The 16468-nt window shown below is 37.2% G+C and overlaps 1 protein-coding gene across 1 annotated transcript; it reads left to right on the plus strand.

The window, feature by feature from the left end:
* The first annotated feature begins 694 nt into the window (after positions 1-694).
* On the plus strand, positions 695-16330 carry fam83e (family with sequence similarity 83 member E). Its single transcript, XM_059328870.1, has 11 exons — positions 695-1528; positions 2671-2817; positions 5980-6104; positions 7012-7449; positions 8332-8382; positions 8918-8968; positions 9761-9808; positions 9901-9951; positions 10345-10564; positions 11423-11632; positions 15863-16330. Exons 1-11 carry the CDS (start codon positions 1061-1063, stop codon positions 16046-16048), a joined length of 1995 nt encoding a protein of 664 aa, XP_059184853.1. The 5' UTR covers positions 695-1060; the 3' UTR covers positions 16049-16330.
* Positions 16331-16468: the final 138 nt, after the last annotated feature.

Below are 16468 nucleotides of genomic sequence, written 5' to 3' on the forward strand. Positions count from 1 at the left end.
TGTGTGTGTGTGTGTGTGTGTGTATTCTTGTGCTTCCTACATAGTGAGGACCAGAACACGTTTTTAACCAACAGAGTGAGGACATTTTTGCAAAGTGAGGACATTTCGGCCGGTCCTCACTTCTTTAAAGGCTTTTTTTTTGAGATTTCAGACTTTGTTTTAAGGGTTAAAGGTTATGTGATAATGATAATTAACTGAAACTGTATTGTGTGGTTACAAAACTAACTAAAATTATAGAGAAAATGTCCTTTATTTTCATCTTTGTCAACTTTTTTCATACATAATGAAGATGGATCAGACAAAGGAAATAAAGGAAACATTTTCTGTGACCTCTTTTAATCTCCCACCCAACAAATACCCCATTACAAAAAACTAACACTAATAAAAACTAAACTAAAACTAAAAGCATTTAAAATAAATAAATACTAAACTAAAACTAGTAAACTCACTCTAAAAACTCTGAAATTGAAAACAAAAATTCATAACAAAACTGATGAAAAAATCAAAACTATTATATCCTTGATAGGGAATTCACTGTTACAATGAGAGTCCTCACAAAGATAGAAGTACAAGAACGCGCGTGTGTGTGTGTGTGTGTGTGTGTGTGTGTGTGTGTGTGTGTGTGTGTGTGTCACCTGCACAGAATCTCTGGAATCTGAGAACAATGTAGGAGTGGAGGAGTCAAGATAGGTGAGATGACATACAGGGGAGGGAACCATGAAGAGCGAAGGCTCCGGAGAGTTTCTGAGTAATACCTGAGTGTCAGACATGCTGCCCGGCAGGTGAGTTTCACATTGTGTTGATTTTTCGGTGTTCAAACTGTATTTTTCTTCAGCTCACTGCTCGTTTTCTTTCTTCTCATGTTGAGACTTTTTCTCAGAAGGGATTGTCTGCTACACCGAGTGTGTTCTGGGCCACTCCTGCCAACGTGGAATAATTGTGACTTTCTGCCAGAGGGATGAATGAAATGTTTTTAACTAGATCAAAGGGTGACACAACAGGAGTCAGGTAGCGTGAACTTTAACAGGTAGCATTCCCAGAGACACACCACGCTGCAGCCATGTCCAACTCCCACGAACAGAGCCTGGATGAGAATGCAGTGTTCCTGCCGGTGAACGAGTCCTCCCCAGAGTTTCTGCACTCTGAGAAGGAGCGTCAAGCAGTGGAGAGACTCCTAAACGAAGGACCCGAGGCCTTCTACAGCTCAGTGGGCACGGAGCGCTCCGGCTGCTTCCTGTCCTCTGAAGAGGTCAGCCAGATCACCGGCTGGACTCAGGACTTCCGCCTGAACCCGCCGCAGGTGCAAAGACAGGAGAACGGAGAGGAAGGCAGCTCAGAGATGCAGGACTTCTGCTCCACGTACTTCCCCTCCTTCTCCGACACTCCGGCCCCGGACCTGGAGCTGGGCTGGCCTGAGAGAGGCCCCTGGGTGCCGAAGGGGAGCGTTACAGTCCACACCAATCCACCTGCTGAGGGGCAACCTCACGTCAGACAGCTCGTCAGACGGCACTTGCAAAAGGCTGGCCAAGTATGCAAATGTGATTTTTTTTTTTATGGATGAAGACAACACATTTCTTTAAATTGATAGAGGTGGAGAACGTCAGGAGTTATTTGAGAAACTGATACTTTACTGATAAACTTCTTTTTAGACCAAATACTTTAACAGCATTACATTTTAGAGAGAGCACATTTTGCCTCACTATGATCACTGGGATTTTAGTTTAACCCGTAAGAACCTATGGTGACACCCGTGGAACAAACACTTTAAATGTTCTATATGTTCCATATTCAGCTTTATGCTTCACATTAACTCATTAAATCCCTAAGCGACGTATACTCAACACCCTGGTGTGGTGGTCATGTGACTGTGACAAGAAGTGACTTCTCCAAAATGTGGCTGTGACTGGAAACAGACATGTGGAAAAGTAGCTAATTTTAAAAAGCTTATTTTTTGTTATTAGGCTATTAACTTTAAACCCATTTAACAATTCTAATCCGTCAATAGGATGTCCTGTATTGCATTTAACTTGTTCTGACCATATTTCTTGCTCAAATTAAAGTCACAATTTTGATATAAGTTATGGAGATGCAAAAGAAAAAGGTAAATTTGTGTCTCTGTAAGCAGAAAATGTGTCTAGTTTCTTTCTATTTTAAAATAAGAAATGTCAGAAACATAAATACCATTGTAACATTTATGTCACATCACAGATCTTTGACATTTAAGGGGTAGAATTTTTTTTAAAACATCACAAATGTGTTCTGTGTGGTCCACTTATAGGACACATCATTTAAGGATAACTTGGTCTGGGTTCTTATGGGTTAAGGTTTTACATGAAACTTATAGAGTAAACTCGAAACCATAATGCACAGCTTTGGTTTAAACTCTTCAACAGTACAAACAGAATTCAGACACGAAGCAACCTGCATCAGCTACAACATTGAAATTTTGCTTAAAGGTTAACAAATCAATAAACATCCCACTATGATAGAAACAACATTTGATTCACTACTCTTTGCTGGTAATACTTGTTCAGTTTTTCTTGCTTTATCAAGTTAAATGACATGATTATTTTCATCTTATAATCAGAGAGGGAAAAAAAGAGGAAATGATATCACTTTCTGGATAAACCTATCAATTACCGCCTAAGTGAAACTTTGTGCACTTTGCAGGTGATTGCCATTGTGACAGACAGATTGACAGATGGTGCTATTATTGGAGATTTACACAATGCTGCCTCGCGGGGAGTCCCTGTCTACATCATCCTGAACCAAAGGTCCATTCAAGAGAACTTCACGCTCAACAGGCTCAGGCATCCGGTGAGTCACCTCCTGCAGAACAGCACACACCTAGCAGCCATCTGCTCCTGGATGTTTAACGTGCCAAAAAAAAATCAGAGACTTTATTGAGCCAGAACCTCCAGTCTAACAGACCAACACATTGTTTTATGGTTTCCTGTCTCCAGTGGTGGGAAGTAACTAAGTACATTTACTCAAGTACTGTACTTAAGTACAATTTTGAGTTACTTTGAGTTACCTTCCAATTCATCCAGTGGTACTCAGCCTTAAGCTAAAAGGTTCAAATTTTAAATGGAAATATTTTTAAATGGGCCACAAATATACAGTTCCCTTTTTTCTTTTCACAGAATTTTCAAAAACACCTGGGCACTGTGGGATTCAGTGGTGGAATGTAACTAAGTACATTTACTCTAGTACTGTTCTTACGTACAATTTTGAGGTACTTGTATTTTACTTGAGTATTTCCATTTTATGTAACTTTATACTTCTACTCCACTACATTTTGAGGCAAATATTGTACTTTTTACTCCACTACATTTAGCTGACAGCTTTAGTTACTTTTCAGATTCAACATGAAAAAATATTTAATATGATTACTATATAATCTATAGTATACTCTATAGTCTATAGTATACTATATATTACTAATATGATTTATAAAACATAACAGTGTATTAAGTAGTTAAAATTAGTCCTATCTGGACAACAGTAAAATGCTACTTATATAAATGCATCAATACAAATAATCTTATAATATATTTAGAACACATAAAACAATCTGAGTGGGTTCATTCTGCAAAACGAGTACTTTTACTTTTGATACTTTAAGTACATTTTGGTGCTGATACTTTTGTACTTTTACTTCAGTATGTTTTGAATGCAGGACTTTTACTTGTAGTGGAGTCATTTCACAGTGTTTTATTAGTACTTTTACTTAAGTAAAGGATCCTAACACTTCTTCCACCACTGCCTGTCTCACAAAGGTCACACCTAAAATCAAGAGTTAATAAATAAATACAAACTTGACACACTGCATATGTACTCTTGAGAGGTATCTCATGAAAAGCAACTATGTCCTTTTACTTTGGCATGCTTACCTTAGGAATGCAACATGAACTGGTTGCACAGCATTCAGTGCTGTCTGTGTGTCTTTAAAGTGATGAAATACTGTCCGTCTTGTTGAGAGCAAAATTGTGTTTTTTTCGTGAATGCAGTCCTGTGTTCTGTAGGGAGGATTCTCAGTTTATCATAACACGAAGACTTGGGGAAGGGACGTAACCTGTGCTGGATGCCAGGCTAGGGCCACATACGATTGAACGACTTGTGCAAAGTTGCATGCTTGTAAAGTTTCACGAGGCTGTGGCAGATCATTTTATACAATGACGTCAAACTTCAAGAAATGGTCACACGACAATAAAAAAATCTACTGTTGGAATAGCACCATCACACATGAATAAAATGACTTTCTAGTCATAACCAATTCAAGCAATACCAAGATTGTTTCAGTGTTCCCAGTATGCAGAAATATTCTAACTAATTAACCCATTTTCATTCAGATAACTTGAGGTCAGAGGTCAAGGGACCACTAAGAAAATGTCCATACCATTTATTCCCTCGTCCACATTTATCCTCATGTTGGAGAGTTATTTCTCCTCTCCGACATGCTAGCATGACATTTTTTGTATAAAAGAATGCTTTATGGTGTTTAGTTTAGATCAGTCTTAGTAAAGGGACACTTGCACAACACAATCTGCAAAAACCTGCAATTTGTGGCTGCCATTTAAAAAAGTAAGTTAAAAAATTGCGGTTTCTATTGACAGTAGTTTGATTATTTAATATTGTGCCCGGTGCTGTGTAAGTGATGGCTATCTTCGACCAATCGGTGTTCTTCCCTATGGACGATAAAAAAGACTGCTGGTAGGACAGCTAACATTGTTGATTATGAGTCTTTCCATTATGAACTTTTGATCCATGCAAGTTTTATATGTGTAAAAATTTCGTTGAGCAGAGAAATGCGATTAAAAATTCATATTCAGTGTCATTCAGTCCTCCAGAGGTAAACCTGGAAGCTATAAACATTTGTGGCATATGCACCTGATGAGCAATTCTTACTAGGCTGAATATTTGTTGGATCCGGTATCCAGTTCTAACATTACAATCATTGTGTGAAGACTAATTCAATTAATTACATAATATTAATTATACTGGTATTCTGTGGTTATAACAATCTGATGATGTCAAGTTTTAGTTATGCTAGAGGTGTGACTCAAGGGATGGTTATGTTGGTTTCAGTCCACCACTTTGACTGAAATATCTCACCAACTGTCTGCCATGAACCATAGTGACTCTGATGATCCTCTGCCTTTAATCTAGTAATCTATCCACAATGTATCCTGCAGACATTTTCCTTTAACACCACTGTGATGTTGACATTACTGCAAAAATTACTTGATTTCCTGCAATTAACCCTTAATAGGGCACTCATTGAAATACTTGCAAATTCCAAATTTCAACCCTAGAGAACCCCAGACAGAATGTGTAAAAAAAACATACAGACCAGGGGGAGGGGGGTCATATTTTGATAAAAAAGTTTACCAGATTAAAGTGGCAAATCTACGAGAAAAAAGTTGCTTTTCCCCCACTTTTTTCTCGTAAATATGTGACTTTTTTCACGCAGATTTGCCACTTTAAATCTCTTAAATCTGCGACTTTTTTTCTTGTAGATTTGCCACTTTAATCTAGTAAATTTGCAACTTTTTTCTCAAAATAATACCCATGGGGACCTCATTTTAGATATCCGCTGAAGTTACCAAATACGGTTCTTCGCCCGATAAAGGGTTAAGTACACACATTCATGCCACCCTCAGGGTGTTTGGTGTATGCCTGCCAAACAAATTACACTCCCATTATCTTCATCTGTCAGATTTACCAACTATTAACATGCTAAAATAAGATGAACATGGTAAACATTGTACCTGCCAATCATCAGCATGTTAGCATAGTCACTATGCTAATGTTAGCATGCTGACATTAGCTTTTAGCTCAAAACACCGTTGGGTCAGCCCCCATGAGCCCCCAGCATGGCTTTGTTTACATGAAAACCTCACATAAAAAAATATTTTACACCATTTCATCACATTCTGTCATTGAATGTAAGTTAATCTCAAGTTTATGGCCTGACAGAACATGCAGGTCCGTGTTCTTGGAGGGAAAACCTTCTGTTCGCAGACCGGAAGAATGGTGGTCGGGGAAATGAGAGACAAGTTCCTTCTGGTGGATTTAGAGACGGTGATTCACGGCAGCTACAGGTGAGCAGTCCAGTCTCATTCCTTTTCTGTGTATCACACACACTTAAGAGGAACCTGGTCTCACAGGAATCCGTGAAATAGCCACGGATTCACTTAACTCAAAATCCGTGGAATAGCCACGGAATCACTCAAATTTCCGTGAAACTGACACGGATTTCGCTACAATGCAAGTTAATGACAGTCATATCCCGTGGCTATTCCAACATACAAAGTGATTATGTACATTCACTGAGTGAATATTTAGAAAATAAAACATATATTTCTCGCTACAAATGTGATCAAAATCCATTTTTATGCAGAAACTAAGTCAAAATATTGATTTTTCACTAAAAATGAGAGAACTGTCCGCCATGTTTTTTGTTCTGACCGCCGGGACCTTGAAAGTCACGTGACTTGGAACGAACCAATAGCCACGGGATATGACTGTCATTAACTTGCATTGTAGCGAAATCCGTGTCAGTTTCACGGAAATTTGAGCGATTCCGTGGCTATTCCACGGATTTCTGTGAGACCAGGTTGTCCAAGTCACGTGACTTTCAAGGTCCCGGCGGTCAGAACAAAAAACATGGCGGACAGTTCTCTCATTTTTAGTGAAAAAATCAATATTTTGACTTCGTTTCTGCATAAAAATGGATTTTGATCACATTTTTAGCAAGAAATATATGTTTTATTTTCTAAATATTCACTCAGTGAATGTACATAATCACTTTGTATGTTGGAATAGCCACGGGATATGTATATCATTAACTTGCATTGTAGCGAAATTCGTGTCAGTTTCACGGAAATTTGAGTGATTCCGTGGCTATTCCACGGATTTTGAGTTCAGCGAATCCGTGGCTATTTCACGGATTCCTGTGAGACCAGGTTGCTTAAGAGTGATGTAACAAGCTGTCTTCACACTCTGCAGCTTCACGTGGACGGACGCCCACCTGCACCGGCAGCTCATCACTGTTATAAGCGGCCCGGTTGTTGAGTCATTCGATCGGGAGTTCAGGATCCTTTTTGCTGCTTCGCTGCCCGTCCCAGACACATGGAGGGCTGTAGGCACTCATGCAGATGTGACTCATCAGCTGAAAGACCGCTCAGATCTCGGGTTTCAAAGGCATCACCATTTGGAGGCTGAGATTACCAGCCCTCCGTCCCCGCCTGCTGATTCCCTCCTGGACTGGGAGGCCATGGGGGTCCTCCAGAGAGACCGCTGCTTCCCGGACAGTCCTGTCGATCACCGTGAGGAAATCGTGGTCAAGGAAGTTCCCCTCCAGAGCAAAATGCTGTTTGATAGAAACACACCCATTATGGATGGTTTTACTTTTAACAATGGAAACCAATTTGTCGATAAGAAAAGGTACATGCATCACCAGTATACACATTTACACAAATATAAATGAAGTGTTTGTTATTCGGTGTGCTGATGTACATCCTAGGTGCAGCTATACTGTCTAGTCTTCGTCATACTTATTTCTCATTCTTCATCTTCCAGACAATTTTTAACGAACTACTTGTTGCACAGTTGAACTATATCTTAGTAGTTTAGTACAGTTCTCAACCTTTTTGAGTCGCAACCCCCAATTTAACATGCATGTTGTTAGAAAAGACACAAAATTACCAAAAAAAGAATCAAATTTACCACAAAATGATAAAAAAGACACAAAATGAAAAAAAAAAAAGGACTGACACTGTCTGACACTCATAAATTCTCCGGAGCCTTGACCACAAAAAGACAAAAAATGACCACAAAAAGACACAAATTGACCAAAAATGACACAAAATGACTAAAAAAACACAAAATGACCCCCCAAAAAAGACATTAAATGACCCAAAAGACTAAAACACATAAACACATTAACACAGTGGAGACAGAGCTGACTTCCAAAATGATTTGGCGACCCCCAGAAATCATCTCGCGACCCCAATTGGGGTCCTTACCCCAAGGTTGAGAATAGCTGGTTTAGTAGAATTAAAGCATGAGGGGTAATTGTGGCTTAACTGGAAACAGTGAAATAAAAGTCCCACAAAGTAACTATTATCATCTTAATTCACTTAATTTATCTCTCTTTGTATGTAGCAGGGTATATGAAAACACCTCTCCAGTGACAAAAACTGTGCAAGATAAATACACAACCTTCAAGTGAGTCTTGTTTCAGCTATTTTTGAAATTTCACTGATTAAGCGTATTGTCTGTTGTCTTTTTCTCCCAATGTATTCTGAAAATCTTTCCTTTTTATAGCAACAAACAGGCCCCGCCAACAGACCCGACATCTCAAGAAAGAATGAAAAGGTAAGGCCGAACAGATACAAGAGGAAATAAAATTATTATTGAATTAATACAATATACATAAAAAACTATATGATTTGAGTAAATAAAAAAATCAGTTTCTATTGACAGAAGCTTGGTTATTTAAAATGGCAGGTTTGTGTTGGATGTCCAGTGTTGTGCAAGTGATGACGTTTATTACTGAATACAGTACAAAGAGAAGATACATAATACTTAAGCTGGGAAGAAAACGTTGTTAATATATTCACTTATTCTGAATTTGATGCTTTCTTTTATTTATGTTTTACACATCGTCCCAACTGTTTTGGAATTGGGGTTGCGATATTTTGTGCAACAGGTTTTTTTCACGAATTAATTTATCTCTCTTTGTATGTAGCAGGGTATATGAAAACACCTCTCCAGGGACAAAAACTGCGCTAGATAAATACACAACCTTCAAGTGAGTCTTGTTTCAGCTTATTTTGGAATTCCGCTGATTAAGCGTATTGTCTGTTGTCTTTTTCTCCCAATGTATTATGAAAATCTTTCCTTTTTATAGCAACAAACAGGCCCCGCCAACAGACCCGACATCTCAAGAAAGAATGAAAAGGTAAGGCCGAACAGATACAAGAGGAAATAAAATTAGAATAAATTATTGAATTAATACAATATACTTAAAAAAACTATATGACTTGAGTAAATAAAAAAAATTGTGGTTTCTATTGACAGAAGCTTGGTTATTTAAAATGGCAGGTTTGTGTAGGATGTCCAGTGTTGTGCAAGTGATGACGTTTATTACTGAATACAGTACAAAGAGAAGATACATAATGCTTAAGCTGGGAAGAAAACGTTGTTAATATATTCACTTATTCTGAATTTGATGCTTTCTCTTATTTATGTTTTACACATCGTCCCAACTGTTTTGGAATTGGGGTTGCAATATTTTGTGCAACAGGTTTTTTGCACGACTTAATTTATCTCTTTTTGTATGTAGCAGGGTATATGAAAACACCTCTCCAGTGACAAAAACTGCGCCAGATAAATACACAACCTTCAAGTGAGTCTTGTTTCAGCTTGTTTTGGAATTTCGCTGATTAAGCGTATTGTCTGTTGTCTTTTTCTCCCAATGTATTATGAAATATATTATGAAAATCTTCCCTTTTTATAGCAACAAACAGGCCCCGCCAACAGACCCGACATCTCAAGAAAGAATGAAAAGGTAAGGCCGAACAGATACAAGAGGAAATAAAATTAGAATAAAATTATTATTGAATTAATACAATATACATTAAAAAAAACTATATGATTTGAGTAAATAAAAAAATTGTGGTTTCTATTGACAGAAGCTTGGTTATTTAAAATGTTTATTATTGAATACAGTAATACTTTTTGTATGTGACAGGGTATATGAAAACACCTCTCCAGTGCCAGATAAATACAAAACCTTCAAGTGAGTCTTGTTTAAGCTTATTTTGATATTATACTGGTATTGTCCGTTATCTTTTTCTCCTAATGTTTTATGTAAATCGTCCCTTTTCATAGCAATAAACAGCCCCCGACAACAGACTCGACATCTCCAGAAAGAATGAAAAGGTAAGACTGAACACATACAAAAGAAAATACAATTAGGCAAGAATCCTTGGCTTTCTTTTTTACTTTTTTTACCCTTTTATTTGTCTTTTTTATCTCTAACTCTGTTTTGGATTGAGTTTTTATTACTATTTTATTTTATCGTTTTACTGTTTTTAGTATTTTATTGTTTTCATTGTTTTTATTTATACCTATTTGTGTATGATTTATTCTATTTTAACAACTGTACAGCACTTTGGTCAACTGAGGTTGTTTTTAAATGTGCTCTATAAATAAACTTTGACTTGACTTTGACAATTAGTCTAAATTATTATTGAATTAATACAATACACACTCCAATTATTAAATTATTGTTCATAGATATCTAAAAGAAAAAGTATTTTGTTTCTCCTGCAGGGTTGAACACATAATAAATAAAACTATTTCCAGGCAACTCTCCAATTCAAATGACAGAAAAACAACAAGACTGGATGATAAAGAAACAGATCCGACACACAATGTGATCCAACTTTCATCTTCCAAGAGAAGAGAGCGGCCACAGAGGGACGCCATGTTGGAAGAAGAGAGCAGCATAAAGGAGCTTAGCTCCAAAGTGGAGAACTCACCGTCTTCTAGAGTAAGTAACTGCACTTTTCTTTTTTTTTAATTATATCTTTTATCACACACAATCAACAGGTTACAGAGGATGTGCACAAAACTCCAACCCCCACAACTCATATTCCCTCACATAGGGTAAATCAAAATAGCTCTAATAATATGCACAGAAACACAAACTTGCCAAAGTCAAAAACTTATTACAGAAAGCGAGACTCCCTTTCACACCACTCAGAAAACCAAAATAATATCCAAACCTAGACCCTCAACACACAACAGACATTGTTACACAGCATAAATAAGGAACAAATAAAACATATGAGAAAAAAAAACCAACATATGAGAAAACAAACAGATGAGAAAAACAATCAAACAAAAAAAGAAAAGAACAGACAAACAAAACAAACAAACAAAAACCCCACAACAACACATACTATTACGCTCAGGTCTTGCCATTTTTACTATGCCTTATATTGACCCAGAGTGCTCTTAAAGTCAAATTCCATATGAGATTGCCAAATTTTTAAAAAGTCTGAGGATCTGCCTTTACTCCTATAATATATATTATCCAGTGTAAGATAGCTTGAAAGTTCATTCCACCAGTGAGCTATTGCAGGGGGTTCTGTATCTTTCCATTTTAAAGTTATACATTTCCTGGCTGCCAGCATAACAAGATCTATGTATCTGCTATGGTGTTTATTCCACTTGTCAAACAAGGTGACAATGGAATAGGTACTTGTAGACATTGAGATATCAACTCAATAATACATTTCCAAAAAAAGGAAAGTGAGTCGCAAGACCAAAACGTAACTGCACTTTTCTGACAAAAACACTTGAGTTAACCTTGTGAAAAAACTGAGGTGCATGTCTCTCCTGGCAGAAACCAATCATCCTGAGGATGCCACAGTCTGAGAGCTTCAGCTCCCTGAGTGACATCATGAAGAGGATTCAGCCTCAGCAGAGTGCTTCAGCACAGCTCAGGAAAGGATCAAAGGCAGCGGTGTCAGAAGTGAGTCGGTCCATGATGGACCTGAGCGTTCACAACCCAGATGAGGACAGAGGACCCCCGGTGCCGAGGTTTAAGGCCAGTGTAAGTGTGTGGATTCATCATGTTTCAGCTAGAAAGAGATAAAAAGGTTTACAGCTCAAAGAGATTTTACTTTTTAAAGGGAAATTCTGGTATTTTTTTTAGCGTGGGTATACCCAGACTGCCTTGCGCTCTCAAATTTCATTTCAAACCTTCAGGCAGTCTGGAAACCAGGGAGGTTTCTTAGCCCTGTTTTAGGATCCAATCACAGAGCGGGGAGGGACGGCAAGACGATGACGCGTACTACCCGGCAGACGGAAGCTTGTAGTTTTGTAGTTTTCTTACGGATCCAACATGGCTGCAGTAGACGCGAAACTCTCTTTAGCTGACTTTACAGACTTTACACTCCTGTTTCACCACGAAAAAGGATGTTTTAGCCTTGCTTCCGACGGGATTTGGGAAAAGTCTAATCTACCAATTAGCGCCGCTACCAGCCCCGCTACTAGCCCCGCTACTAGCGCCGCTAATAGCCCCGCTACTAGAGCCGCTACTAGCCCCGCTACTGAACGGAGAAATGAACGGCTGGTTTCCAGACTAAATCTCTTTTGTGATTAGTCTGGTGTTAGCCAGGCTAGTATTTTTTACCCCAGACCCAATTTTCCCATGTCATTATGTTATGTGACTAATCCGGACAACAATTATTGGCTGATGGCCGAAGTCAGCCCTACACACAGGTGTGTATGAGACTGATGGACTGAGTGAATGATCACACTTTAGGCTGTTTGAGGCTGCTTGTCTTCTGTCCTCTTCTACAAACACTGACAATGTGCAGGCATGGTAAGTGTAACACTGTGGTTGCGAAGAAAACTACATACACTGTAAAAAACAACAACATTCAGTTTAATTTACGGTTAAAAAAGAAAACGTCAGCTGTGGTTGCAAGAACTTCACCGTAAAAATTACAGTGAGTGGGTTTTCTACTGTAAATTTAAATGTAAATAAAAGCAAAAACTGTAAATGAGACTGAAAAGTCCCTTTCATTTTAGGATAATTGTGTCCTTGTGACAATATGGTATGTCTCCATTAATTACATGAAAATTTTACTAGTTTTCTACTGTTTTTTCAAAACTTTTGTACTATTTCTTGATCTACGGTTAATAAAAGTGCCCTATTTCATATGCAATTTGACAGTGTTTTACTGTAATTTCTACAAACACTTTTTACAGTGTAGCAAAACAAGACAACTTTCTCATGGGACTTTCCTTTTAGTCAAATGCTGTCTCGATATTATAACAGCTTCACTCAGGGATAGGCTAGTATAAAAAAATGTATATGTAAATGTATAAAATAATAATATAATGTATAAGTATAAAAATTAAGACTTTTATTAGTACCTTTTTTCAGTTTTGGCAGCCCATCGCACAACAGGACATGCTCAAAACAGATTACAACTCTTCCTGTGATTAAAATCAAAATTCTGGTGTATTTAAGCCGACTTCTGATTCCTGCAACGGACATACGTGCGATGCTAGAGTGACGTGTTCTGATAAGGGCTCTATGAGGACACTTATTTTATTTCAAATGTTAGGACACAACCGCCGAGTGGTGCAAAAATGATATTGTTACTCCTCAAAGTTTGTTATATCATTAGGCGTATAATTATTACTTTTTTGTATTACAGGGACAAAAGCATATGTTATTGCAATTAAAACCACTGGATGCATTTATTTCTTTCAATTCAAGTTTCTCCACTCTGAAAAAATGGGAGTGTGTTAAAAATGACACATGTTGTGCAGAATATTAACACATGTAGTGAGTGTGCTTAGGGACTACACATGTTGTGTCAAATTTAACACAATAAATGTGTGAGCCATTTTAACACACAAATTGTGTCATTTTAACTCATTATATGTTGATGATGTGTAACTGAAAATTACCAAAAACTACAACTTAATGTGTTAACCACGTCCACGTCCGAATCCATTTGGATGACAAAAAAATGGCCGTTAAACTTTTAAACTTGATACATTCACAGGCCTATATATTAATTTTGTATATAAATATTATTTTTTATTCTTTTTCAGGCTATTTCATGTACTATCATATACATTTTTATCAAGTTTTTCTTGTTATAAACCTTTTTTTTTTTTTTTGTTATAAAACTATTCTTGCCCAATTAGATGACACATGTATTGTGTCAATCTATCCAGAGGCATGGGGAAAAAAGAAAAGAAAAATAACACATTGTGTGCTAAAATCTACACAACGTGTGTCAAAATTATATCAACCATGTGTGTTGTTTTTTGACACATCTCTTTTTTCTGTGCAGACAGAGTGTATGAGTGTGTGTGTATGTGTGTGTGTGTGTGTGTGTGTGTGTGTGCTTCCGGGTAGCAACCGGGTAGCAACCGGGGCACCAAAGATTCGTTCCTATTTATGCCAAGAGCAGTACTTGGCTCTAACAGAAACTAACATTAACTATTCCTGTAACACCCACAAAGTCACATTGACCAAACTTGGTCAACCATATACTACAGTAAGTTTTGACCTGGTCTTATTTAAATTGGTCCAGTGTTTGGAGGGAACGCTACAGCTGACAGGCTGCAAGGGAAATTGTGCACCATCAACATAACGTTACATCCACTAAAGATTTGTGTTGTTTCCACTGACAGGCTCAGATTGTTATTATAATAGACTGGCAACATTATAGAAAGGACCTACAGAGATTTGAATTCTAAAATGTGGACATTCTTTCTCTCACTCTCTATCTCTTTGTCCGCTCTTCAACTTCTTGGAGCTTTTCATCTGTATACTCAATGAACTACGGCCATGACATTGAAAATCTGGTAACACTTTACAATAACCATCATTTTTAAATGATAAACAGATTTATAAACCATATATAGACCATTTAGAATGGTAAATACATAATTTATTAATGTTAAACTATCTAAATCTTTTAAAAAATGACAAATAGATGGTATATTAATGTAAGTTTCTAGTTACTTTACCATTAACAAACAATTAAATTATAATTAATAGTTTATTAATAGTGTTAGTTGCACTCATTATAACATTTTTAACACCATATTAAGTATGTTAATGATTTTGAAATTATTCATATACCTTTAAGAAATTGGTTGAAAACATTTAAAGATTAAATATGTATCGCACTTTGTAAATGTTAATAATTGGTTTATAAACCATCTATAAACATCACTTAGTTGGTTATTGTAAAGTGTTACCAAAAATCTTTTAGATAACAGCTACGTTTTCTGTCCTCCAACACAGCAAACCTTTCCTGGCACTCTTTTCTCAAACTCTCAGTCACATTTCAACTGTTGTCTTGAGGCAACAAGTCACTCTGTCAGACTTTCTCCTCTCCGTCTTCTCTGTAGAGTCCTTTTATCATGATGTTGTCAGACACTTAAAACAACAATCTGAGCCCGTCAGTGACAAAAATCAAGCACTTTTAGTGGATCTACACTGACAGTTGATAAGTGCCCCAAGTTATTACATTGCACTTGTTTTTACGTCAAAAATTGAAAAGAAATTCTGTCTCCGTTAGTCACAAAATTGTAAAATACAGAAGTTTCCCTTTAAGTAACCGAAGATGCATCTCTAATCCTTTACTCCAGGGGCGTCAAACTCAAATACACAGTGGGCCAAAATTTAAAACTTGGACAAAGTCGCGGGCCAACATTGATATTTATTGAAAAAATTGACCTAAAGAAGTTCAAACGAAATGGAACAAGCAAAGCTTGATATAACTTAATATTGCAAACATGCAAAATCGAATATCAAATAAAACAAACAAACACATCAATGGCATTCATTTCTTAAATACAATTTAAATAAAAATCGTATGTCCCTTTATTTTATATGCGGCCTTCTTTAAATTTAAATTTAACAGTAATCTTTTTCCACAGGCTAAAAATAAATGTAAGAATAAAATAACAATAACAAACCAAATGACTAATAATAATATCCTCCAATGAATGTGCAACCATTCAAGCCTTGGACTAGCAAGAACAATATAGACAACTTTAATTGTTGCTCAGTTTGCTACACACTGATCTACTGTGTTCAAGCCAAAACACCAGCAGAGCATTCTGGGATTTGTAGTATTATTTGCGCTGTATAATAACAATTTGGTATTGCCTTTCTGGGCCAAATATAATTATACTGCGGGCCAAATTTGGCCTGCGGGCCAGAGTTTGACACCTCTGCTTTACTCAATTAATGCACGTGATTTTAATGTGTGTTTTTTTTCTGTCACTGTCCTGGTTGCAGTACTTCGACCCGGATCACATGACCCCTGCTCTTGCCCTCATGAAGAAGAGGAACGATGAGTTGAAACCTTCTTTGTACAGAACTCCAATGAACTTTTTGCCCAGAGAAAGGCCTCGCAGCGCTGGTTATACACTCAAGTTGGACTGGAGGAGGTCGCTGGCAGAGGCGGAGGGCGAGCTGGAATGAGGAGCGAGGAAAAGAAAAATACATGAGAAATATGTTGCGTAATAATGTCTTCTGTCACTGAAGAATGGCAGCTGTCAGCAGTGGATATTTACAACCTCTGCAGTGTTAATTAGCTGAGCCACAAACAGGCTGTGACTCTGAGAATAAAACCATGTTAATATGTTGGATGTATATATGTTCTGACTTTATTATGTTGAAATAAATAAAGACGTTCACTAATGCTGCTCACAATGAATTTTAAATATCAATAGTTTTAACTGCTGGGCAGCTGTCATAGAAAAAGAAGGTATAAAAGGACTCTTAAGGTATAAAAGGGCTCTCTCTTTAATAAAAATGTAGTGGAACTATTTTAATAAACTTTCAGCAAGAGGCAATTCATGTACATACATAAATGGTGCTGATAAACTGATGTGAAGATGT

The sequence above is a fragment of the Centropristis striata genome, chromosome 3, assembly GCF_030273125.1.
Source record: "Centropristis striata isolate RG_2023a ecotype Rhode Island chromosome 3, C.striata_1.0, whole genome shotgun sequence".
In the NCBI taxonomy this organism is placed as follows: domain Eukaryota; kingdom Metazoa; phylum Chordata; class Actinopteri; order Perciformes; family Serranidae; genus Centropristis; species Centropristis striata.

Coding starts and splice junctions, on each gene's coding strand:
- fam83e (XM_059328870.1), top strand. CDS start 1,061: ATGTCCAACTCCCACGAACAGAGCCTGGATGAGAATGCAGTGTTCCTG. Junction 8,383..8,917: donor TCTCAAGAAAGAATGAAAAG/GTAAGGCCGAAC, acceptor TCCTTTTTATAG/CAACAAACAGGCCCCGCCAA. Junction 11,633..15,862: donor TGCCGAGGTTTAAGGCCAGT/GTAAGTGTGTGG, acceptor TCCTGGTTGCAG/TACTTCGACCCGGATCACAT.